The sequence below is a fragment of the Callospermophilus lateralis genome, unplaced genomic scaffold (assembly GCF_048772815.1).
Source record: "Callospermophilus lateralis isolate mCalLat2 unplaced genomic scaffold, mCalLat2.hap1 Scaffold_890, whole genome shotgun sequence".
Taxonomy (NCBI): Eukaryota; Metazoa; Chordata; class Mammalia; order Rodentia; family Sciuridae; genus Callospermophilus; species Callospermophilus lateralis.
Window position 1 is genome coordinate 108,594 of NW_027517019.1, and position 26,323 is coordinate 134,916.

The 26,323-nt window shown below is 41.6% G+C and overlaps 1 protein-coding gene across 1 annotated transcript in view; it reads right to left on the reverse strand.

Moving 5' to 3' along the window:
• Positions 1 to 26,323, reverse strand: part of LOC143641204 (alpha-1,6-mannosylglycoprotein 6-beta-N-acetylglucosaminyltransferase A-like) — a 96,525-nt gene that overhangs the window by 43,913 nt on the left and 26,289 nt on the right. The window contains 2 exon segments of the mRNA XM_077108542.1: positions 12,683 to 12,772; positions 14,159 to 14,235. Of these exon segments, the coding sequence (XP_076964657.1) occupies positions 12,683 to 12,772; positions 14,159 to 14,235 (167 nt within the window).

Below are 26,323 nucleotides of genomic sequence, written 5' to 3' on the forward strand. Positions count from 1 at the left end.
GCCACTGAAGTTTCTTAAACCAAACTATTATAATGCCTGAAGTGAACGCTCATGAGATGCTCAAGGAACCCAACAAGGCATTTCCAGCTCAGGTCTCTTTCCTGAATTTCAAGTCCAAATATCTCATGGCATTCTGAAATTTTCCATCTGTTATGCTGTAGTTGCTTCCAACTTAACAGGTCTAAAAGAGGACCCATCACCTAACCTGAGCAGTATCCTTGTATCTGCCCCTGAGTTCAGTGACCAGCATTAATCTCCCTACCAATACCTGGACCATAATCATTATTCCTCACTCCAATTCTTGCCAATATGTGCATCAAATCAATCACAAAGTTCTGCTGATGCTGCCTGTAGAATGTCAAGTTGGTCTCTTTCCAGGCCCTGATTGTTCATCTGGATTGTGCCACAATTAATATAAGCAGCACCTTACCACATACTTCCCTGTAGCTCAAAAGGGGATGTAACTTGTCTGTGGTTTCTGCAAGAGAGCAACAGTATGGGGACCCATTGTGAAACAATCTATATGGCTGGATGCAACTTTTGTATATTCTTAACCCTACAAAGCAATATTATGCATGTGGGTAATGTTCACACTTATGGACATTTGTAGCTGAAGTACAAAAACATGTAGGAGGATGATTGGAACTAAATTCCAGATACTGATTACAGAGGAGAGATGATCTACAGAAGCAGATGGAGCTTCAGTGTTATTTGTAATATATCATTTCTATGTTTAAAAATACTGTAAGTACTAACATCAACAAATCTGGGTGGTACATGGATGTCTGCTATGATTCAGATGTGTTTCCCCAAGGTGATGTGTTAGAAATTCATATATTAATGGTATTTGGAGGTGGGCCTTTGGGAGGTAATTAGGATTAGATGAGGTCATGACGGTGAAGCCCCCAGATGACATTAGTGGTCTTATGAGAAGAAGCGAGGCCTGAGCTGGCACACTTGCTCTGTCTCCCCAGGGGATGTCCTCCTCTATATTATGATGAAGCATGAGGCCCTCACCAAGCCCCCAGAAGATGCCAGCATCGCGCTCTTGGACTTCTCAGCCTCCAGAATCATGAGCCAAAAAAAGTCTGTTCTTTATAAATTATCCAAACTAAAATATTTTATTATGCTAAGAGAAAATGGACTAAGACAATGCCTTGGTTTTTAAAGACTTCTGTATATTTCACAATGGAATTTTATTCAGCCATAAAGAAAAAAGAAATCATGGCATTTGCAGGAAAATGGATGGAACAAGTGGCCATCATGTTAAGTAAAATAAGTCAAACTCAGAAGGTCAAGGGTCATATGTTTTCTCTCAAATGTGAAAGCTGGACAGAAAAAGAAAAAGAAAGGTGGGGGTGGATCTCAGGGAATGAAAATCAAAGGGAGATCAGTAAAGGAAAGGAACCAGGGAGTGGAAGGGAGAGAGGGAGGCAGGGGGAGGGGGGAAGTGCTGGGGCGTGATACTGGCCAAATTATATTGTTACCTTGTGTGCATGTACAAATACACAACAACAAATCCCATCAATATGTACAATTATAGTACACCAGTAAAAAAATGTGGAAAAGACATTTGTATATTTGATATAGTTCACATGTAAAATGTAAAAATTTAAAACAGATGTGAGCATGAATAAACCAAACACAGTATGTCCAAGACTCTAAGGCCTCACCACTGTCACCACACTGTAAGGCTTAGTTCCTGGCATCAAGGGGTTCAAGGGATCCCCTTTTATCTTCAGTGTGTGATGTGTACTCTACCCTTTGTGTTTAAGGGCTGAGGTTTCTTAAATTAAGTGTGTCCCTGCTTGCCTTTCCTCAACTCATGGGAAGGCCCAAAGAGGCGGGTGATATACAGGGATGGGGGCATCTTCTAGCATATACCCCATTCCTTTCCCTTGTTTTGGTCATCCAGGCTTAGATGGAAAATCCAAGTCCCATTGATCAAAGAAGTGGGTTGAAATCACTCTAGGAAGCTTTCCTTCTCTGACTTAAGGGGCCAAAGTTAAAAAAAAAAAAAAAAAAGCTTAGTCCCAATGCTCTGCCACCTACTAATTCCTGAGATCTAGTCAGAAAGGGCTTGCACTGAGGATCACACTACAGCAAGCCACCACCCATCTTAGAGCCAGGGGAAATGCTGCTACCATGTTCCAGCTGAGTGACTTGCAGCCCCCTAATATTTTCAGTCCCTAGTTCAATTTAAATTCCCATTAAAAACAACGGATCTAACTGATTAAAATTTAAATCTACCTAACCTCATCTGGGGGCAGGAGATGCAAAGGGAAAAGAGAGCCCTGATGGAGTCAACGAGCACCGCAGTCGCGTGTCTTTGGCTGTTTATGGCTATAGCTGGGGGCAGGCACATTTGCAGAACTTGTAGGAAGATATTTAGAGCCAGGATGGAGAGATTTAGGAAAACAATTCAATCTAAGCAACACTGGTAAGCGCTGCAGCAGGGGAGGCAGGATGCAGAACTTGAGAGGCAGAAGCTCTGTGTCTAACTTCTCTTTCATCTGGGAGTATAGACTTGACCTCTGGAAATGGCAGTATTTTGAGCTTTAGATTGGAGTATGGATGGCATGTATTTTTCCTCAGTAATAGCCCTGTTCCCCACTGCAAACACACATAGCCTCTTCTACTTCATTTCTACACATCCATGTAGCACCTGGTGACCTGCCATTAACAACAACAACAACAAAAAAGAATTTACAGCCCTGCCCCAAGTTTGTTTGTCTAGTGGAAAGTACCTGGTAAGTCTGAGCCAGGGGAATTCTCCCTGGGACGTGCCAGGCAGTATGGAGAGTCAAGACCTCTCCAGGCAATAGAAATTGGACTGCAAAACTGGGCTGTGGAGGCAAGGGCAGATCCTACCCTGCGGAGACCAGACTCAAAGAAAAATGAATCCCTCACACATACAAGGCCAAGTGGGAGAGAGTTTGTGGCCCTGAAAGGCTTCTGGTCTGCAGAACCAGTTAATTCTGAGCCCTGCTGCATCCTTGCCCTCCGTCAGGGTTCCAAGAGTCAGCACATCCTGGCTATGGTCCAGGCCAGGGAAGTTGGGCTGCCATTTCCAGCACAAAGAATCTGAGAAGGACACTTGTGATCAGGAGCTTCCTGGAGTTTCAATCACTTTTAAAGTAGTAGCTTCCACCTCCTTCCCCACAAATTAAGAAACTGGTCTATTACATGGTTTTACAACTATAGATGCTCCTTGACTTACAATGGGGCTACGTCCTGGTAAGCGCAGCTTAAGAAATGATATGGTAAATCACAAGTGTATTTAATACTCCAATGAACCAAGTCGAACTGTAAGTTGGGGCCATGTGTGTACAATAATGCATCACGTTTTCCTTAAGAAACAAGGCCATAGAATAAGCACATCTAGACTGAAAATAGACATACAAGTCCTTTACTAGTGCTGCAATATTCCTTCTTAAAAGATTATGTGTGGACTTGTCCACTGTACTGAGTGGCCATCTTGTGCATCTTCTGCTGCTCCCGGTCTCCTCCTTTCACTCTGCACCTGTCCCATCCTGTTGTCACTTCTGTAAGCTAAGTTCCATTGTGCATGATGACACACATACATTATGAGCCTTCCCTGATTTCCCCAGCTGCCTGCTCTTTCTCTTTCTCTTTCTCAGTCAGTGCTCACATCAGCCAGGCTAGGAAGAAGCCACAAGGTGGAATGGTGGGACATGGGGGTTTAGTTTACTGTGAGGTAAACCAAGGCCAATGGCACATTGGGCAGAGCAGGGCAAATAAGCCCACTTCTTTTATGTCACCTAGACGATGCTAAGGCAGAGATCTTTATAAACCTCCAGGAGTCCAGTATCCACTGTGCCCCCATGTCTGTATGGCTCTTGGTAAAACAGAGGAACAGCGTGGTTACACACTCCATCACATCTTCTCACACTTTTCCTTTGCCACAGTAAAATATGGTAGTCTCTCTTTATCTATGAGGGATAGTTCCAAGAACCCCAGTGGATGCCTGAAGCTGCAGATAGAAAGGGAACCTACATATACTGTGTTCTTTCCTATATATAGGAACTTATGATCAATTTTAATTAATAAGTTAGGCACAATGAGAGACAATAGCTTACAATAAAAGAAAATAATGATAACAACATATGGTCATAAAAGTCATCCAACACTTAGAAACTGGTTGTTTCTGGAATTTTCCACTTACTATTTTAAGGACACAGTGTAACACAGTTAAATGAATTTATGGACAGCAATCCTAGAGAGGAGGGGCTACTGTGTGTGAGTCTGCCTCAAGCCCTACTTCCTAGAAGGTAAGATACTATTTCCAAACTCTAGCTCCTTCAATCCACCTTCTAGTTTCTCAAATGAAAATTTTGCTCTCCTATAGAAATGGTTCTAAAGGTTCCTCTGGTCATTTGGATAAAAGACTCCTTTCTGAACTCTATACACAAGTCCCCTCACAATCTGGGCTTCTTTCCTGAAAGCTCTCCAACTTTTCCTTCTATGGTTTATTTCTTCTCTATTTCCTTCTATGGTTTATTTCCTTCTGGTCATTCCCAGCCTCTCTTGCACCTGGTACCATTGTCTTTGCCTGCAATGCCCCTCCTTCCTCTTTATTTTTCTCCTGGATAGACTTCTTCATCCTCATCCTTGACAAGTCTGATTTCCTGCATTCACCCAAGTGAATTTCACTGCTACCAGCTCTGTATCTTCAAGATCTTCTTGCTTGATCTCTGGGCAACACAGTCCCTGGAGGTTCCCACCCAGGTGGAACTGTGGACTTCTAAAGAGTAGGACACGAACTCAGCAGAGACCTGATACTGAGCAAGCACTCATACATGATGATTAAGAAGGATAGAGGATGCCCAGACCACAAAGCATTTATGGATTTATAGAAAAGACAGTCTTAGGTAAGGCCTAGTTCCTGATACACACTAAGGATCTGTTCAACTTCCCAGGTGGGGGTCAGGAGCCATGTCCTTCCACTTAGATAAGGAGTTCAAGTTCAGGACCATCTAGACTTATTTTTAATAAAAAATAAAAGGAGAATTATGAACCTTAGAAGGTACACTGTACAATTGATTCACCTTCCTTTTAACATAGCTACTAAGAATAAGGTTCTCTCAAATGCAAATCAAAACTACTCTAAGATATCATCTTACTCTTGTCAGAATGGCAGCTATTATGAAGACAAACAACAATAAGTGTTGGTGAGGATGTGGGGAGAAAAGGTACAAGCATACGTTGCTGACGGGACTGCAAATTGGTGTAGCCAATATGGAAAGCAGGATGGAGATTCCTTGAAAAACTGGGAATGAAACCACCATTTAACCCAGCTATCCCTCTCCTCAAACTACACCCAACGGACTTAAAAACAGCATACTATAGAAAAATAGCCACATCAATGTTTATGGCACACAATTCACAATAGCTAAACAGTAGAACAAACCTAGATGCCCTTCAATAGATAAATGGGTAAAGAAAATGTGGCATATATACACAATGGAACATTACTCAGCAATAAAAGAGAATAAAATCATGGCATTTGCAGGTAAATGGATGGTATTGGAGAAGATAATGCTAAGTGAAGTTAGCCAATCCCCCCAAACCAAATGCCAAATGTTTTCTCTGATATAAGGAGGCTGATTCATAGTGAGATAGGGAGAAGAAGCATGGGAGGAATAGACAAACACTAGATAGGGCAGAGGAGTGGGAGGGGAAGGGAGAGGACATGGAGTTAGGAATGATGGTGGAATGAGATGGATATCATTATACAAAGTACATGTATGGAGACACGAATTAATGTGAATATACTTTATATACAACCAGAGATATGAAAAAATGTGCTGTATATGTATAATAAGAATTATAATACATTGTGCTGTCATATATAAAAAAATCAATAAAAAACAAAAACAAAAGATAAAGGAAAATGATCCAAAAAAAAAAAAAGAATAAGGTTTTCTCTCATAGGAATTTTGAGGTAAAAAGAAAGAAGAGAGGTGCAAAGGGAGACAAAAGGAGACAACCTCATCTGCCTGCTCCTGAAGGCTAAAATTCAACAAGGATGAAAAAGTGTTTTATTCCAAGATTAGAGGTAATCTCTAAAATGAAAATCTCTGTGAATTTCAGCACTGAAGCAGAAATAATTTACATTGCAGAATAATTTAAAGTCTGTGCAGTTCTTGGCTCATTTATCTCATGTAACCCCCTGAGAGAAAGGTGTGTATGTATGGGGGAGGGGGAGCAGTCCTTGCTGTATCTCATTCAAGTCTTGAGGGTTCCAGAAGATCTTCAGAAGCCAAGGATCTCAAAGGCTACCCCACCTGCCCTCCTCCTCCCCACATTCTTTCTTTAGGCAAAGAAATGGTGCTCAGTTCTGACAGCAGGAGTAACAAGGGGAATTCTGCTCTTTTGCCACTGGCCTGGCCTGTGGTCTACCTGTGGGCAATAAAAAGAAAGAATTCTGCTGCTTATGATACACTTGTTGAGTGTTTCTAATCCCCAAATCTGAAATTTAAAAGGCTCAAAAAAAAATCCAGATTTTGTAGCATTTCAAGTTTCAAATTTTCAGATTTAGGATGCTCAATCAGGAAAGCCTATGCAAATATTCCAAAATCAAAAACTCTCTGAAATTCTGGTCATAAGCATTTCAGATGCTAAATAGAGCCACATTTGAAACCCAGGCGATTTAAGTAAAAGGCTGAATGCAAAGTCAATTCCTATAAATTACATGCCTGAGTTTTCTTTGGGACCAAGGAGCAGCAAAGAGACGTCTGAGCTATCTGTGACTTGGGTTTCCATTAACCATTGGAACTGATGAGTGGTTTAAATGAGATTGGATATTTGAGGTGTCCGTCTTAGAGTGGGGGCTCAATGATGCTTCATTCTCTCTACCACCCAGAGACCCCCCAAAACAAGGGCACCTCTTTCACCACAATGGTCCTGTCCATTCCAGGCAATAGTGCAGTGTCAGACATATAACAAGCAGTCACAGGGATACTATAAGGGGTCAGTCATTCTGATGGCTTCACTTCCTACATGATTAACCAAAAATGATCTGTAGATCACACATAATGAGGGCAAAAGTGGAGGTTTCTAAATCTGTAATTCAGTGGGATCTGGCCACTGAGACAACCCTAAGAAGAAGGAATGAAGGAAGGAAGAAAGAATGCCACTTATTAAGACAGGGCTGGGGCTGGGGCTGAGCAGTGGAGCGCTAGGCTAGCATGAGCATGGCCCTGGGTTCGATCCTCAGCACCATATAAAAATAAAGAAAATGAAGGTATTGTGTCCAGCTACAACTAAATTTTTTTTTTTTTTTAACACCGTTCTGCATCTGATGCTGCAATTCACCAGGTAACTAAAAAGATGAGGCATTTTACTTTATTTCCTTGTGAGATCTGTCAAACTTCTAATGTTGAAAATAGATAGAAAAAAGAATTGGCTCTTTCAATAGGATAACTAGAACAAAAGTCACTGGGGCATATGCTGATCAAGTTGAGAAGCCAAATAAGGATATCCCTCTAGGTTATCTTATCACCCGCTAGAGAAATCTGGCATATGATATGGGAAATTATCAATCTTCAGGGTTCAATGAAGTAAGAAAACAGGGAGAGAGGAGAGAGGGGAAGGGGAAATGGGGGAGAGACATAAAACGAAAAAATAAACCAAAACCAGACCAGCAAACCCCAACAATGACTGAGGTATTATCTAGGATTTAAAATACTAGATGGGAATTAATTGAAGGAATTAATTGGCTTTGGAAACCATCTCTGCCAATTTCACATTAACAATTATAGTGGGTATACTGACTCCATATACACCAGCTCCCAATTTATTTTTTTTATTATTTTTTTTAAAGAGAGAGTGAGAGAGGAGAGAGAGAGAGAGAGAGAGAGAGAGAGAGAGAGAGAGAGAGAGAGAGAATTTTTAATATTTACTTTTTAGTTTTCGGCGTACACAACATCTTTGTTTGTATGTGGTGTTAAGGATCGAACCTGGGACCCGGGCCGCACGCATGCCAGGCGAGCGTGCTACCACTTGAGCCACATCCCCAACCACCAGCTCACAATTTAAATGCAAACACAAGCATCATATCCAGAGATAAACAGGTAAGGGGAAATGTGCTTTCCATTAAAAAAAAAGTGAGGTAAAGGGCATGCTAATTAGCTTGATTTGGTCTTTTACAATATATGAGTGTATCAAAACATTGTGTTGCACAAACTTAGACAATTTCTATTTTTCAATTTAAAAAAAAAGCATCAAGGGAACTGTTGAATTTCTAAATTACCAGAAGTCAAAGGATCTAAAGTTAAATCAGATTTGGTGAGCAAGAACCATACATTGATTTTAATTCTAAAATGGAACCAAAAGCCCACTTATAACGTCCAAGGCTAAGTGACAGGCCACAACTATCTTCAAATAATGATGACATTGAAAACCATAAATGTATCAGTTATGTTGATTGCCTGTCTTTTATTTCTAGGCTCTGCTCTAAGTACTTTCTCATAGAAACGAGAATCCTCACAATACACTCAAGGTAAGGTCTTTCAAAACCAAACAAAAATTAAAACTAATAGTTACTAAAGGAAGAACCCCAGGCATGAAGAAGTTGAGTCACTTTCCCAAAATCACAAAACATAGAAAACAGGAGAAATGGAAGCTGAAGTTCAGTTATGAGGCTCTAAGGCAGTAAGTAATCCTATTGAAGTGACCATCACAGTGAAACTTTTGAACTCTTATAAGGTAACTTGATGATGCTTTGATTAAAAAATTTTTTTTAAAGTCCTGGTTCAGGGTTATTTTTAGAATAAAACTTAAAAAAGAGGTTCCTAGCACTCTCCCAAGAGAAACCATCTCTATCCTTCCTGGATCATTCTTCCTCTCCCATCTGACTCTTAGGATGAGGACACAGCATGATGGAAAGAAAATGAGTTCTCAGTAGTTGACAATAGATGATTATGACAGATGTTCAAGAAGTGCTCACTTAGAATTTGCCTAAACAAAAAGGAAAACCTGATCATCTTCAGAAAAGAGTGATTGAGTAATGAATTCCCATTCCACACTTTGTGACTACAAGAATCATGTCCTGAAAGGAAACACTCTGTCTCCAAAGTAAGTACAGATGACCCATGCAGAGCCAAATCTGTCCAGCAGTCCTTTCAATTTTGCTTCAGAACCTTGCTTTTCTTTCCTTTCAGCTCCCCTGGGAACTGGGAGTGGGCAGTGGTCTCAAAGGAAGGGAACAGGTCATGAATAATTGCAGTCCCTTTCTAGCAGGTCCCCCCCACTTTCGTACTGTGGATTGAACCTAGGGACACTAAACCACTGAGCAACAACCCCAGACCTTTTATTTTTTATGAGACAGGGTCTCATAGGGCCTCCCTAAGTTGTTGAAGCTGGCTTTGAACATATGATCTTCCTGCCTCAGCATCCTGAATTGCTGGGATTACAGGAATGTACCACTGCACCTGGCTTTTCAGTGGTCTTTATTGCACTCCGACAGCTTTCCAGCTCCTGCCTCAGAGATGGAGAGGAAGTTGAAGTGGGAATGTAAAATCCTCTATTCTGTCCTCAGTCCTCTCCTTCTTGGGAAGGTGTGAAATTGGCTCGGTTTGTCAATCATAGTGCACAGTTGGATTCTGGCTATATTCTATCACAGGGAAAGGGGAAGAAAACTTGAAAATTAAATTGAATGAGAAGCCTCTCCCTCGGGGCAGGAAAAGTACTTCTAATTGACTTCTCACTGGAGTGAAGGTTAATTTGTAGACCCAAGCCTTAACCCCCTACAGAAGGAAATGATAACTTAGGCCACAGGCCACCCAAGTCACAAATAAGAAACACACAGAGATAACCAGTAGTCAGACGGCCCCTGGCATATGCCTATAATCCCAGCAACTCAGGAGGCTGAGGCAGGAGATTGCAAATTCCAGGCCAGCTTCAGCAATTTAGCAACACCCTGTCTCAACATTGAAAAAAGGGGTAGATGTGGGCCTGGAGATGTAACTCAGTGGTAGAGGTTCAGTCTTCAGTAGAATAAAAACATAAAAATAAAAATGTATTTGCTAGCAGCCCGCTAATGAGGCAAAGCACAAGCCCAACTCTTGAACTTTTAATTTCCAAGAGGTTCTAAACTCATTTATTCTGGGGTTCTCATGATGGCCACAGAGTGGCCATTGAACAACTTGTCAAAAAATTTTTTTAAAAAGTCTGTGGGACTGGAAGTATAGCTCAGTGATAGAGCATATGAGAAGCCCTGGGTTCAATCCCCTGCACTATACAAAAAAAGTCTGATTTAAATGTACTAAAGAAAGAGGGAATGATCAAAAAAGAGAGGCAAACTCCATAGAATGCAGGGATACATGCTGGCATGCTGAATACCAATACTGACCTGACTTCTGTAATCAAAAGAGGTCTGCTCCTGTCACCTTATGAAGCAGAAAAGAAAGGCACCTGAATCCCACTAAGAGACCCAAGTGGTGGGAATATGAGGTTAAGGGATCATTCAATAAGCTGGTCCTACCAAGCTAACCTTCATATGCAGGAGAAATGTGGATTCAAAATGCCCATAAGAACACAAGTTACTCTGAAGGGGGGACTTTTGTGACCCTTACACAGACCAGGTTTCAGAAGTCAGGGAGAGGCCTGGGGTTGTGGCTCAGAGGTAGAGCACTCACCTAGCACGAGTGAGGCCCTGGGTTCAACACTCAGCACCACATAGAAATAAAAAAATAAAGATATTGTGTCCAACTACAACTAAAAAATAAATATTAAAAGAAAAGAAGTCAGGGAGATAAGGATAATTCACCCTAACCATAAAATCTATAACAAGAGGACCCAATTAGCACTGTGACAAGCATAGGCCAAAATGACCTAACATTGTCCTGGACCTTTACCATGCACAGTGAGGACTTAGAAGACTGATATCATTCTGTTGTCAGTCAAAAGTCAAGAGGTAGACATGGGTGGGACTCTCTGGAAACTCTCCTTGGACCCTCAATGAAACTTGAGGGAAGGAGGGGCATTTTGTTCATCTCCTCTTTGAGAGGACTCACTCTCTCCTTGAGAGTGTCCCCTTTTCCTATCCCTTCAATGAAAGTATGCCTAGTACTCTTGAGAGACATGTCTGATGTGATTGAAAGAGCCAGCAAGAAAGGACCACTCTAGTGGCCTCAGCTCTACAATGGGAACTTGCCCTGTAACATCACAATGAAAACTATGGCAAACACATTTAATTTAGCTTCAAAACTGGAGTCATTTTCCATGGAGCACCGGGGAGCTATTAATGTTGGCTAAATGGCAATATCAACAGCACACAAAAATAGGATAGGATGAAAAAGAAATGGCAGCAGAAAGCCCACTGAGCTGCATTCTCTGAAACTGGTCTTCATCTGTTTCATCAGCCCTGAGGGCTGGCCTGGCCATCAGTGGGAGAAGGAGAAGTAGCAGGGTTTGGTCCCCTAGAGGTTCTTCCCCTTCAGCTGCTTCTGTATAGACCTTAACACCTCTCCACTCCTTGACTTTCCTAAAGGTGAAATGAAGATCACTGAAGCCTATAGCAAATCCAGTGTGGTCTGGAAAATGCTCTGCAATCCTTATTTAAAACAAACAAACAAACAAACAAAGCTTCTATTTAAATTCAAGGGTGCAATAACAGAAGTAAGAGAAGGCAAAAGTAACTAATTCAACCTTTAAGAAAATGGCTAACTCTGGCCACATGACAAGAAGCTCAGTATCACTAAAAAAGGAAATGCAAACCAAAACCACAATGAGTTTTATCACTCACATCAATAGAGATGGCTACTATCGAAAACACAGAAGGTACCATGTATTGGTGAAGATGTGGAGAATCTGGAACCCTTGTTTTTGGTGGCAATGTAAAGGGTATGACTGTCATAGAAAACAATACAGCAGGTCCTCAAGAAATGAAAAATAGAATTATTGAATCATCCTGTAATTCCATTTCTGGGTATATACTTTCCAAAGAACTAAAAACAAGGTATTCAAGAGAAAATTATACACCCAGGCTCAAAGCAGCATTATTCACAAAAGCCAAATGGAGAAGCAACCCAAGCATTCACAGATAGGTGGATAAATAAGCAAATGGTAGTATATAAACACAGTGGCATATGGTTCAGTCTTAAAATGGAAAGAAACTCTAACACATACTACAACTTGAAGATTAGTGAAGTGAGCCAGATGCAAATTATACGATTTTGTTTTTAGGGGGTAACTAGAATAGTCAAGTTCAAAGAGACAGAAAGTAGAATGATGACTGCTAGATGCTAGGGGACAGAGGTGTGGAATTAGTGCTAACTAGGTACAGAGTTTAAGTTGTGCAAGATGAAAATGATTCTGGAGATGGGTGGCGCTGATGTTTGCACAATACTGTGGAAGTACTCAATGCCACTGAATTGGTCTTAAACGTGGTTCAGAGGGTAGATCTCACATTACCTGTTTTTCACAATAGGAAAAATTGAAGGAAAAAGTGAACAGCTCACTCAAGCCTGTTTTTCTACTAATGAAAAAAAAATCTTTTGAGAGGTGGGGAGAATAATGACAAAAAGACCATAGTTCCTCCATATAAAAACAACACTACACATTTTGAAACTTTTCAAATTCCAGGCTCAGCCACAAAACAGTTTAACCACACACATGCACCCCGCCAGGAGCCACAGGAAGTGAGCTACTTACCTACCTCACTGAGGTAAATAAAAAATGAGCAGGTGGACCCATCCACTCCATAGTCTGCGTAGCAGCGATCCGAGCGCCACATATCTTTCATCCACTGAAATGACAAGCACACACATGAACACCTTTCAGCTCTCCATTCCCTGGGCTCCTACCCATCTGCTGAGAGAAGGAGGGGGTATAAAGGGTGATAGCAGGGTGAATGGTTCAAACCATAGCTTAACAACAGAGCAAGTGGTTGCTGAGCCACGATGACCAGATGTTCAACACCTGGAGCACCCACAGGAAGACACTGGCTTCAGCTAGGCCACAGCTGTAGAGTGAGGCCAGGAGAGGCCATGCCTAGCAGAGTTTTATCAAGGCCAAATGCACATCTTCTGGAAACTAGGGTTTCACCAGTGCCTGAAACACAGAGTGTGGGCAGGTGGGCCTGAGTGCAATTTGAGCATCGGGGAGCACCTGCTCCAAAGGAGATCAGCAAGTGCTTGCCAGGTTGGTCTCACAGTCATAACTGCAGACCTAAACTGAAACTTCTCCCTGAAAGTTACTGGGCAGGCTATATAATTTTCTTTTTAACTATAGACTTTATGTTTTAGAGCAGTTTTAGGTTCACAGCAAAAGTGAGTGGACGATACAGAGCTTCTATGCACCCTTCTCCACAACACAGCACTCCCATCAACATCCTGCATTAGAGTGTTACATTTGCTATAATCAGTGACCTACATGAACACATCAATATCAACTCAAGACCATCATCCACATTAGGCTTCACCTTTGGTGTTGTACATTCCATAGCTTTAGATAAATGTATTATAGCATGCATCCACCATGAAATTATCAATGGGATAGTTCATTGCCTAAATAATCCATTCTGCTTTACCTCATGTCTCCCACCCCCCCAATCCCCTGGCAACCACTAATCTCTTTACTGTCGCTATGGATTTTTAAAAAAATGTAACATTGGGCTGGGGCTGCAGGTTGGTGTTAGAGAATGGGCGTAGCATACATGAGGCATGGGTTGGTCCCCAGCACCAAAAAATAAAAAATGATAACTCTGAAAGAGTGGCCCAGTATCGCTGGGTACTCACCACAAATGCAAATGTGGCACCAAAATTATAGCCTGGATTAAATGATCAGGAGCCTGGGACTAAGACGGCAGGGAGGTAGGGGTAGGGGGCAGGTGGACACTAAGAAACCCTCACAGGAAGCACCCACCCACTAGAGGCTGGAAAAGAAAGCAGCATTATGGCAGGCACTCAAAGCGGGCCAGGCTCTTCCAGTGTGACCATGGAGGGTAAATGTTGACTAACTCCATGGGGTTGGCATAAGCAAAGAAGGGTCATGATGGCCACAATCCAATACTGAAGGATGGAGGCACCCCTTAAATAACTCACTTTCAGGTCTCACTCACTCATTTGTATCTGGGGGGGTGGGGTGGAAGATTGAGGATGAAGGAAATGAGCAGGTGATGCTTCAGCCTTACCTTGATCTTCCCCTCGTAGTGGGGGTAGCCATCCATAGGAGGCAATACACATTTTTCTCGAGCTCCATTAATGATATCTAAAAAAATGAAAAACAACAAAGGATACCATCAAGTCCATAAAATATACATGCCTAACATCCTTGTCAGCAGAGAGACAGGAAGAGAAACCAAAATAAGAGATGCCCATCATGGCAGCCAGGTTCTGACCCATAGAACCTCACCAGCTCCAAACATGTTTGATTGGTCTGTGGTGAGGACCTGACTCCAGGAGACCCCACCTACAAGATGATGACCTCTGACTGGTGTGCCTTGGCTCAGAACGGTGAGTAGGCTGACCAGTGTGCTTGCTTAGAAATTTGCAAGTGAGAAACAGGAATGGGGAGCAGGAAATGAATGGGGAGCAGGAAATAAAGCCATGAGATTAGGAGTGCCTGCCAGGGCTGGGGGGTGGGGGGGCATCGGAGGCCACATGGGCAAAGTGAGATCATGCAGAAACTTCATGCAGTCATGTGTATGAGCTCAAGAAACCAACAGGAGACAGAAGGGCAAATAGAACTTGGGTGCAGAGGAGCAGAGAGGCACAAAACACCTGCGCCATCTTGAGGAATTCCCACTGTGGTTCCAATAGGGACAGCTCCTTGCAGATATTAGATTTCCACCAGGATTTCTTTATTGCTTTATATATTTTCTCACCACAAATCCCATTTATAGTAACTAGTACAAGTGGATTCCGCTTCCTGGTGACTATAGAATCAAAACTGAAAAAAGAGCAGCATTCTTACAAGAAGCTTATAATCTAAAGAGAAAGAGTGAACAAGAAACTGAACGGTATAGCTGACATGATTCAGGACTGGGCAAGGGAGGAGACCCAACTCAATCTCCAAAGCTCAGAGAAGGCCTCCCAGATCCAATACTAACTTAGCTGAGATGGGAGGACAATGTGGGAATGAGCCAGACAATTTAAAGATGTCTTTCAAAGTACTGAGGTGGGTCCAAATGTAGGAACCCACTTAGGCTGGAAGGAAAATATGTGAGATACTGAGAGGTGAGACAGATGAGACAGGCAGCGCCCACACAGGAAAGACCTCAAATGCCACGACAAGGACTTTGGTCTTTTCCTCAAAGAACAGCAGAGCAATAAATAGTGAAAGGTTTTAAGAAGTGAATAGTTATAAACCGATTTTTCTATAGCAATGATCATGCTGGTTGGAAATCTGGACGACTCTATCTGCTTCATTCTCATTTTGTATCTATATTTTCCAGGAAGGTTTGGAAAATGTCACCCTTATTTCCTACCAGTGGTTTTCTATATAAAGAACTAGTCAGAAATCAGATCCCAAATTGCAACATTATTTGATAAATAGTACCTTGGTGGTTATTGGGACTAAAAGAAGAAGTTAGCCCTACAGAGGATCTTAGCTGTACCTAATCCTCAAAAGCCACATCTTTCGAAAGTCTGCAACAGAAATTCATGACTTCTTGATCAGGCATTTCACTGGGACATCTCCACAGGAAGAAACACCCTCCTTATCAGGGATCAGAGGCAGCGTCTACTGGCAGTCAAAACGAAGTTACCTAGATTGTCGGGGCCTCTGTTTTGTTATCTATAAAATGGAAATGGCTGTTGCTCTATTTCTTCTAGCTCTTACTATCCAAGAGTTCAGCCTGGCTCAGCCACTTTTAGAAATGCATTCTTTGTGTTTCTTCATGCTCTGCCTGCAGCTTCCCTCTCCCACTTGCTAGGGCACAGAAGTCACTAAAGCATGGGCTGCTGCATCAAAGAATACAGAGTACTTCCCAATGACTGTGACTCCCATCAGTGTTGCAAATCCTGGTTTTGCTGGGCAACACTTACCAAGCTGCTAAACAGTAGCAGAGGTCCTGAGAAATTAGGAGTCTCCAACAGTTGCAGGATGGGGTGATCAGATGTTTTTGAAGAGATATATAGAGTGAAATGCCCAGCCCCCTACCTCCACTACAGACACTATTCTACTTCCAGAGTGTTTAGAGACCAGAGGCTCCTGACTTGAGTGGCAGGTAGGGTGGGGTGAAGCAAATTCATTAGATGGTCCAGGAAGTAGATAGAGCCCTGGGGCTGGACTATGAGTACTCTTATTGAGAGTTTCAAAAATATGTGATGGCCAAGGTCACTAAACTTTTTCTAAAACACACCCAATATAGGCAGTGTGCCACACAGTCTCTCTCTGATGTAGTAGCCACACAAAAGAATGGGTGGGGCCACACTCTAATATAACTTTATTTACAGAATCAGATACAGACCCTTGGGTTTGCTCTGCTAGGAGACTCCCCAAATGAGATTCATCCTTTCTGTGAACACCTGCTGAACTGATTCCTTCCCCAAGACTAAGGACAAAATATTCAGGGGAATTTTACTACTAAGCTTCAGTCCCAGCCCTTTCTATTTTGAGACAGGGTCTCCTTAAGTTGCTGAGGCTGGCCTCAAACTTGTGATCTTTCTGCCTCAGCCTCTCAGGACACTAGGATGACAGGTGTGCACCTTACTTGGCCTGAAGCCAGTCCTTCTAAGGAGCCCTGCAGGAATTCCTCTGCCTCTTCTGTTCTCCGCCCACCTTCCTTTATATAGAACTCAACCAGGGCTTGCCTCCCTGAAAACACAGTCCTCAACCTGACCCTCTTATACCCGGTTGGGTTTAGTTGGATTTGGCCTTGCCCTCCTTTGGGCTTCCCTGGACTCCTGTGTACACCTCTCCACCACCATCTGCTATTCTCTTTATATCTGTCCATCTCCTGTCCCAGGTCATGAGGAACACGAGAAGCTAATATCTTTTTGCTGGGTCACCAGGTACTCAGTGAATGCTGTTTGAATGAACGCAGGCAGGTTCCCATCTTTCCCTCGATCTGACTCCTAGTCTGGGGAGGAGACTCCAGCTAGGCCACAGTTTTTAATCTTCCTCTTGACAGTTTATCAACAAATCTAACAGGGTCTCCTCTGTGATTCTATTACCTAATAGATGAATTTCCTGTCCCTTATTTTGTGACACAGTGATGGTTCTGAATACACAATGGGTTTCCAAAGGCTCTAATGTGCTACAGGCTGTGGGGTGGGTGGAATCAGAGTGCAATAAACAGAAGTTCCAGCCTTCTACCACAGGGAAGAGCTGCTCCCTGAATCCGACCAAGGGCAGAACCTTCCATCACCACACAGCTCCTGAGGACTCTGGGCTTTTTCTCAGAGGACAGCTCCCCATTTTGTTTCCATCACAATGAAAAAAAACTCAGTAAATGTTTTTATTAGTTTGTACTCACGGAGAACTTTCCAACCCGTGGAAGAGTCTGTGATCTGAGTGTGGTTAAGAAACAAAATCTTAATCTAGTAAAGGTTAATGCTAATGCTTTTCAGGGGATGCTTGTAATTACTCTATACAAGGTCCCTTCAAAAGAGGGGGACAGACCCTGCTAAGATGTCACTAGAACGTTTTCCCTGCCATTCACCCAAGTTCTCTCTCCCTGCCATTTTTTTTCCATATGATGAAAGGGCAAAGAAATACAAAGAGATGTTAATATAAACAATGAGGCTCAGTTCTTAACTGTTGTTGAGGATTCAGTTTCACCTCTCACATTCACGAAAGCCAAGCTACATCATTGTGGTTCACCTAAAACTTCACCTCTGTACTGATTGTACAGAACTGTCACCCAGCTGTCAACAGAACAGGCAGACTACGTTGGTGTGAAAATTCCTCTGTTTTATAATGGTACCCACACAGTGTAGAAAGTGCTTGGGTACTGGGTTTAATCTATGAGAACAAACACTTTCTGTCATGCTTAGACTTGGGAAGAACACACAATACAGAGGCAGCGGTAGCAAATGGAGGGGTCCACACACATAGATGGGTGCTCCTGTGAAGGGTAGGCAGCATCTCCTGACTGCCACACAGATGCAGCTACGCTGGGAGACATGTGCACAGGGCAAGAGCAGCATTAAACACACACTGACAGGAAACGATGACTGTGAACCAGATAGATTTTTTTTCACTCATGCTTTCCTTCCCATCTGAGGGCAGAAGGGAGGGAAGCAGGGAGTCAGGACACGAATAAGGAGTAAAGAGGTTTTGAAGGAATGGAGGAGATGGAAATACGGTGATATAAGGCAGGAAGCCAAGGTGGATGGAGGACACTAACAGGCTTATGCAGCACTTGTCTTTCTGGAGTGTTGTCGCACACAGGATCACATTTTAGACAAGGGAGATGGTGACCTCATCTTATAGATGGGAAAGGAGAATGTTTAAAATCCTCAGCACCAACCTCCAAACTCAGCCCAGTCGATGTGAACCTGCTGCCTGCTGTGTGCTGAAATGGGTCCTTCTGAGACATAGTCTGCACCTTCTAGAAGGTAACCACCACGTGTGTAGAGGAAGGGACCTTGTGTGGCATGTGGAAGGAGGGGTCTCATGGGGGGATATGGAAAGAGGGACCCCTGTGTGGGAGGTGGGGACCCATGTAACAGTAAAAGAGGTACCTGTCAGCCTCCTGTGGTGGGGGGGAGTGGGCAGGATTTTTGTCCAGGGGTCCAAACTCCACAGGCTTTTTCAAACAACTGAATGAACAAATGCAAAAAGTCGTAAAGAGCCCAAGTTCCCATGAAGTGGAGAGGAACGTTTCACAGAGAAACAAGGGACCAGAAATCCTCTCTCCTAATCACTGACCCAGCAACTCTGAGTTGTGGACCACAGCCTAGGGAACCTGGGCTCAAAATGAGGCAAACAGCAGCAGGAGAAGACCCTTTTCTGCTGGGAGAGGAGATGTGGATTGCTGATATTTAAAGCTTCTTGGAATTTAAAAAGAGAGCTTGTGGTTTTTTGATATGATCTTAATGAATCATTTGTTAACTGTCCTGATGCTTTTACAAGGTTCATCAGGTACTATACAATTGATCTCTTAACTACCCCGTTTGACATACATGCATATATATATTTTTAAGACATCAACTCTTGTCTATGCAGCATAGTTCAAACATCTACTGCACACTGAAGTTAATGATAACCAGTCCTCGCTGCCGAATCAAAGAGATCTGGAAATAAGGTCACTAAAAAAGTCTCCCAAACAAAAGAGACTGAAGTCAGATGTCAATCTCAATCCTGATTCAGACAGTGCTTATAGGTGGGATGATGCATAAGAAACTCAATCAGCTCTGGGTGATGATAAAGTGATGAAGGAATAGAGAAAAACCAGTGGTAGGGAGAGGGACAGGTATCTGAAAGTGAGCCTCACACGAAGACAGGTATTCAGAGTGAAATTTGCTCTACCATGAAGAGAGGTTGCTCTGCCAAGGCTCACTTTTCTGTACATCGATAACAGTAAAGAAGACAAGTGTTTGAAATGACATCTTAGAAAAGAATTCAAAGGACATAGTGTCATTGGCTTTTTTATTGAGAACCCCCCCAGGTGTCTGAGAGGTTAAGAGTGTCTGATCCCTCACCCTGAGTGAAGAGAGAAAAGGGGCAAAGATAGAAGAAAGATGAGTTTAAAATAAACCTCTCAAAATTCAAAAACTGATGGCCATCTGTTTGCTCCTGGAAGTGTCACAAAACCCAGTTTGATCTTCTCACCTTTACCGACAACTGGGATCACCATCCACACTAGCACGGGCTCCATTCAACTCAAAGGCACTTCACCCATAATTCCTCTCCAATGATAAAAGGTCTCCAGGGATTCTGTCCTGTGTGTAGGACAAGGTGGCAATTTCTCCATGCACACCTCATATGAACATGCAGCTACACTTATCAGAAGGCCCCAGCAAAGTGCACCCCTGTGAACCCACACTGCCTCAGCATCTCAGCAACAGCCAGGAGCTGGCTGTATCTGCACACTTGAGACCCAGCTCTTGCCAGCATCTCCATCAGCTAGCTTGGCTACAGGGGTGAAGAGCAATAAAGCCAACAGAAATCAGCCATGGTAAAATACAGTCTCCAATTAAAATGACCTCACTGCTCATTCTCAGTTTGCAAATACTCACTTAGGGCTGCTTCACAGTTTCGCTATGAGAAAAGTAATTTAATTTCTATAACTGAGCCATGTACACATATTTCAAGCAGAAGACTCTACAGTAATGAGAAGGTCCTTGATCACCAAAGGAATGGGGCAGCCAAGATGTGGCTAACAGGCAAGACTCTATCCCAGAGAGTATACAGCTTGAGTATCCCTTCTTTTAAATGCCTGGAAGTATTTAAAATCTGAGAGATTTTTCAGAATGGAATATTTGCATAAACTTCTGGTTAAGCATTCCTCATCAGAGAATCCCAAATCAAAAACGTCCCAAAATTTGAAAACTTGGGGGCATCATGTCAACAACTGAAAAAGCTTAGGATTTTCAAGTATTGTGGACATCAGATTAGTGACGCTCAACTAGTACTGGACACTCTGAAAAGGCTTATAATATTTTCTTGTTCTTTTAGTCTAAAAAGCTGGGAATGCAATTATCCCTGTGCAGAGGAATTTTGGAGCTGCAAGAGACTTCATATTTGTCAGACCTTTCTTTACTTAAAACTCTTGATTCATAAAACTACAGCCTAGAGAAATGAAGTGCAATCCTCATTCATTGATGTAACAAAATTTATCAAGCACCTTCCCTGTGCAAGACACTGTGAATGTTCAACCCAGGACTTTGTCTTCTGATTCAAATTCATTCCCAGCATTCTGTTTCTAGGAATTTAAAAGACAAAGAACCAGTAACAGTACCATATTTGTGTTCTGCATAGGAAATTCCATGAATCAACACAGAGGAATAAAATAACAAATTATTTTTCCCTTCTGTAAAAAGCACTTCCAAGGTCCTTGTGGATTTGTTAAATGGAAACCTAGAGCTCCACTGTTGCCCATGTATGAATACTATGGAAGTAATGGAAGTCAACAAGCATATAAAAGTACATTGCCAAGTACAAACATTGTCATAATATTTCCTATCATAATTTGGCCAAATAACCTCAGATTATTTATACTACCCTTGTTCACATATTCTTTCATTATTTTTTATAACTTTATCTTCCTAATTAAGCTTCCAAGAATTAATGAGGTTTTTCCTTTTCTTGGTAAGTTAGTATTAAGAACAGGACCTCGACCAAGATTCTCAGTATGAGAGACAGGACTTATACACATCCATACCCTACATGCATACACCAAAACTCCATTCTGATAAGCCCCAAGATGTTGCTTCTAGACATGTCCACCCAGAGAAAAAGGTGCATATCACATGGTAGGCAGAAAATAGATAGGGTTAAATAACTGCCACTCAAATGAAAAAAAAAAAAGAGCTTATCATTAGACATCAGGGAAAAACAAATCAAAAGCACAGTGAAACAGGAGTTCACATCAATTAAAATGACTATAATAAAAAATTCAGATAATAACAAGTATTGACAAGGATAAGGAAACATTAGCACCCTCTAACAGTCCCCAAAACTCTGCCATTGATTCATTTAACAAACCCTGGACTTCAATAAGCATCTGTAATGACTTCAGTACCTTTCTAAGAAGTTAACACAGCAATAAAAAACACTCTCTACCTTAAGAGAATATAAAATGCTGTGGCTACTTTGGAAAACACTCTGGCAGTTCCTTTAAAAGACAGAGTGATCATTTGGACCTAGCATTTCTACTTCTTGGTTTATAAAGAACAAAAGCATATGTCCATGCAAAAAAAAAATTTGTACACAAATGTTCACTGCAGTCTTACTGTTAACAGCCAAAAGTTAAACAATTTAAATGCCCATCAGCCAATGATTAGATCAAATGTGATCCATTCGTAGGGTGGAGTATCATTCAGCCATAGAAAGGAATTAAGTGCTAACATTGATGAATCTTTAAAAGTTCATGCTAGATGAAAGCTAGTCACAAGAGGCACTCATTGTAGGGTTTCACTTAAAAGAAATTCCCAGAATAGGAAAATCTATAGAGGTGGGAAGTAGATAAGCATTTGAGGGAGGGGACATGGAGAAGCAGAGGGAGGATGATGGCTAAAGGGCACAAAGTTTATTGTGGGGTGATGAAAATATTATAAAATTAATTGTGATATGAGCAGTAGAACCCCCTGAATATGCTACAACATTTTTGAATAGGACATTTCAGATGGGTAATTTGCATGCTGTATGAATTCTATCTCAGTAAAGCGGTTACAGAGCCCCTAATAGTCTGCCACCCATTTGTAATGATTTTAATAGCTTCCTAAGAAATAAAGCAACACAAAATAATCTCAACCTCGAGGGTGTCTCGGATAAAATTTGTAAGTTGCTCCAGGAAAGGCAGTTAAAAGTCCAATGTCATGTATAGAGAGGGACTGATGCGACGATGAGGAGGAATGACAGGAAGAGGAAGCCCACGACTAGCGCCCAGGGGGATCAGTAAGCCTCCAGGGTTTCGAAGGCCAATTGTGAACCTCCCAGTTTATATTTGTAGTTATATTTATATCTCCCAGAGAGAAATACAGATACCTAGATTAGAAAACAATTTGATTGCCCCTCATTCCATAGGACCAGAGTACTTAAGTACCCAGGCACATAGTCAGGGTCTCTTCTGCAGGTAGGTGTGAGGTTAAGATTAAATTCAGGACCAGTACATGTGAGAACAAATGTCAAATGACCTCAAATTTCAGGACAATCTTCCTGGCTGAGCTATTGTTTTGACACCCCCCCCACCCTCAACAGTTATCTATAGAAAGGTAGCAGAACTGTCCTTTTCTCTCAGTTTGAATATTCTATTGTGAACATGAAATTTAATTTGTTATCTGAAGACTAGGAAGAGAAAGCAGTTGGCCGATTTATCTGAATATTTAGAGCAAGAATTCTCAACCTCAGCTTCACACCCAGGATCACCTCAGAGAACTGCATTTACAATTACATACCATGGAAGGGAATTTCTATTGAAGAGGGACTGCAGATATAACAGGGGTCTCCTAAGATCATAAAGGAGCTGGAAAGTAAGTACTGCAGAACACATCACTTGGTGTTGTTTAAACAAGCATCATCCTGCCAGGAATGTAAAAATAAAGCAATACAGCTACAGACAACACATCTTCACAACTTCACAACTTCACAACTTCATCATGATAATTGACTGTTACTGATTTATGTATTTACTACACTATACCTTTGGTCATTATTTTAGTGTACTCCTTGTTATATTTTTTTAAAAAAGAATATGCCATGTTTTACTGTCAGCAACCTCATCTATCTCTTGTTTACAAGTGTCTCTGGATCACAACAAGAGGATCAATGATGTGGTTGACCTACACCAACTAGGTTTGTGTTCTTGTTTTGTTTTGTGCAGTCTGAAGATGAAATGCAGGACCTTATGCACTTGAGGCAAGAGCTGCACCACTGAGCTACACCTCCAGCCCCACAAGGTTTGTGGAAGCACACTCTATGATGTTCACACAATGATACAATCACTTAATGGCTGGCACAGTTCTCAAGAACATATCCCTATGATTAAGGGACTGATGACTGTAATTGGTCTGGGCACTGGAATTCCTGAAAGTCTCTCAGATGATCCTAGTGGGCAGACATGGTTGAGAACCATGACAATATCAGAATAAAATTTGGACCACAGGTGACAGAGTAGGGTCTTAACCTTTTGTATTCCCTGAACCCCACTGACAATCTGATGATTGGGTATTTCCTTCAAATAATGCAGGAAATGCATGAAATAAAACACAAAGGATTTAAGGGAAACAAATTAGACTTGTTATCATAATACGTTAAAGTTGCAATATGGTAATATGAGTGCCTCTTTATGAATACACAAAGTTATAAGATCCAAAAATGGGTCAGTTATATACCATCATTTTGAAGTTGTGATGACTGAAAAAAATATTTAGAAATCTCTGCAACAATAGTAATGTGATATGGATTCACAGATAACAAAGGTCAAAGTATTCCTGATACAGCTAGTCTCTATATCGGTGGGCGCTACATCCTCAGATTCAACCAAGCACAGATTGAAAATATCCCCCTCAGGATATTATTTTTGTACAATTTTTTCTTGCCATTATTCCTTAAACAATACCGTATAACAATTATTTACATTGCATTAGTGCTTATATGTCATCTAGAGATGATTTAAAGTACAGGGGAGGATGTGTCTAGAATGCACTATTTTATATAAGGGATTTGAGTGGCTGCAGATTTTGGCATCTACAGGGGTCCTGGAACCAATTCTGCTCAGATTCCAAGGTATAACTGTTTTACTTTAGTTTATGCCTGTACCCATAACTGAAGAAAAGGCCAAATTTTAATGAGAACTTGGTCCATAAAAAAAGGGAATTACTTCTCACCACCTAAGTTCACAGTCTTTCCCGTACAGAGGAGGGGAAGAGGAGAGGTGAAAACAGACTTATAGGACTTGCTCACCCTTGCATTGATTTGACCACCTTCAATAGAAGGGAGGAAAAAAGCCAATAATATCAACCTCATCAAGTGCTAATTTCCAGTAGACTATCCCTCCTTTTTCTCTTAAATAACTCCGTAAAGTTTCTTCAAGACATGAAAAATGTATATTTCCTGAAAATTAACTATACTGTATGTTTTAATTACAGCAATATTTTTCAAGTGCCATGTCATGTGAAAAGATTCCTGTTTCTTCCACTAAAAAGACTCAACTGTTTTATCTGCCTGGAGACATCCATCACACAAGTGCTGATATCTTGGGACTTAAAAGGGGTTTTTTTGAAACTTTCTAGGTGTTTAATCAATAGGCTCCTTTTCATATAGTGCTATGCTGCCTGAATAGATTCTGAATGTTTTTCCCCCCATTTAATCTGAATTTAAAATAGCATTAACCATGTACTGAATGGCTGTTATACTTTGGGTACGGCACTAGGCTCTTTTCTTAAATTATTCTAATGTTCACATCCATCATCTCATCTTACTAATGAAGAAATAAAATGATTAAGAATTTCAAAACAGTTGATGTTACAAAATCATTTTCTGAGAAAAACAGTGTGTATATGAAAGAGAGAACCCAAGCTACATTAAAATTCGTGTTTGAAATTCCAGCTATAAATTAAAAGGTACTTATTTTTAAGTAAGTAAATAATAAAATATTGTCCTGGGGTAGGAAGGAGACATCACTTCACTTTTCCTAGAAGCAGACAGAATTAAGTGGCTCAAAAGTTGATCTTTCTTCATAGCCAAACTTTCCTAACTGTAGAATGACTTCTCAAATTTCTTCCATTCATGAGTAATACAATGTTCTTATAAAAATTCAAGAGTCAATGGCATTGTCAGACCCAGAATGCAGGCATATGGCAGTCAAAACAGCAGTCACCACTCTGCAGAGGCCAAAGAAGGTCAGCTGCAGACGCTAGTGCCCAATAGACCAGGAGGCACTGGCCCATGTAATGTCTTGAACAAGTTAGGGAGGTTCCCAATGTCTCATGTCCATCAAAGACAACAGGAAGGTTCTCATTCATCACTACTAAGAGACTTTAAAAATGACCCTACTCAAACACTTTAATTCTAAAAGTTCTCAGAACTCATTCCCTTCATCATGATAAAAGAAGTGGGGCAGGATGAAGTGGAGTGACATCAGTTTTACTTTATGCCCGCTATGAAATCAGTTCTTCATTTAACCATTTAATGGGGAGGGGGAGACTTATTGCTGAGAGCCATAGCCAAGTAGGAAAGACGCATGGCAATTTCCTTGTCAGCCTACCCAATGTTGTTTAGAGGGAGGACTCTCCATTGTGGAAATGGGCTTGCCTTGGACCCAGGTCATTTGCAGTGACATTCCATGAAAGGTGACCTTGCTCAGGGATTAGGGCGGATCTGGGTTTAGGGCGGATCCGGGTTTAGAGTGGATCCGGGTATAGGGTGGATCCTGCTGGGAATAGGGCACCCGCTCCTTGAGTTCCCGCAGGATTCAGAGAGTATTTGGGATGCAGAGCCCAGTGGAGGTGTGGATTTTCCCAGAATGTGGGTGTAGAGTGCCGGTGAGAGTTCGGGAATAAAGAGTTGCTGTTTGAATCTACAAGGCTTTTGTGGTGGCTCAGTTATTTGTGCCGAGCCAGACTGTGGCAACTTATCATTAATGAGTTGTTTCAACACTAACCAAAACTATAAACATAACTAAGAATGCCCCAAACCCTCCGTAATGCCAGATAAAGAGTTGAGAAACGAAATCAGGAAAGAAAGA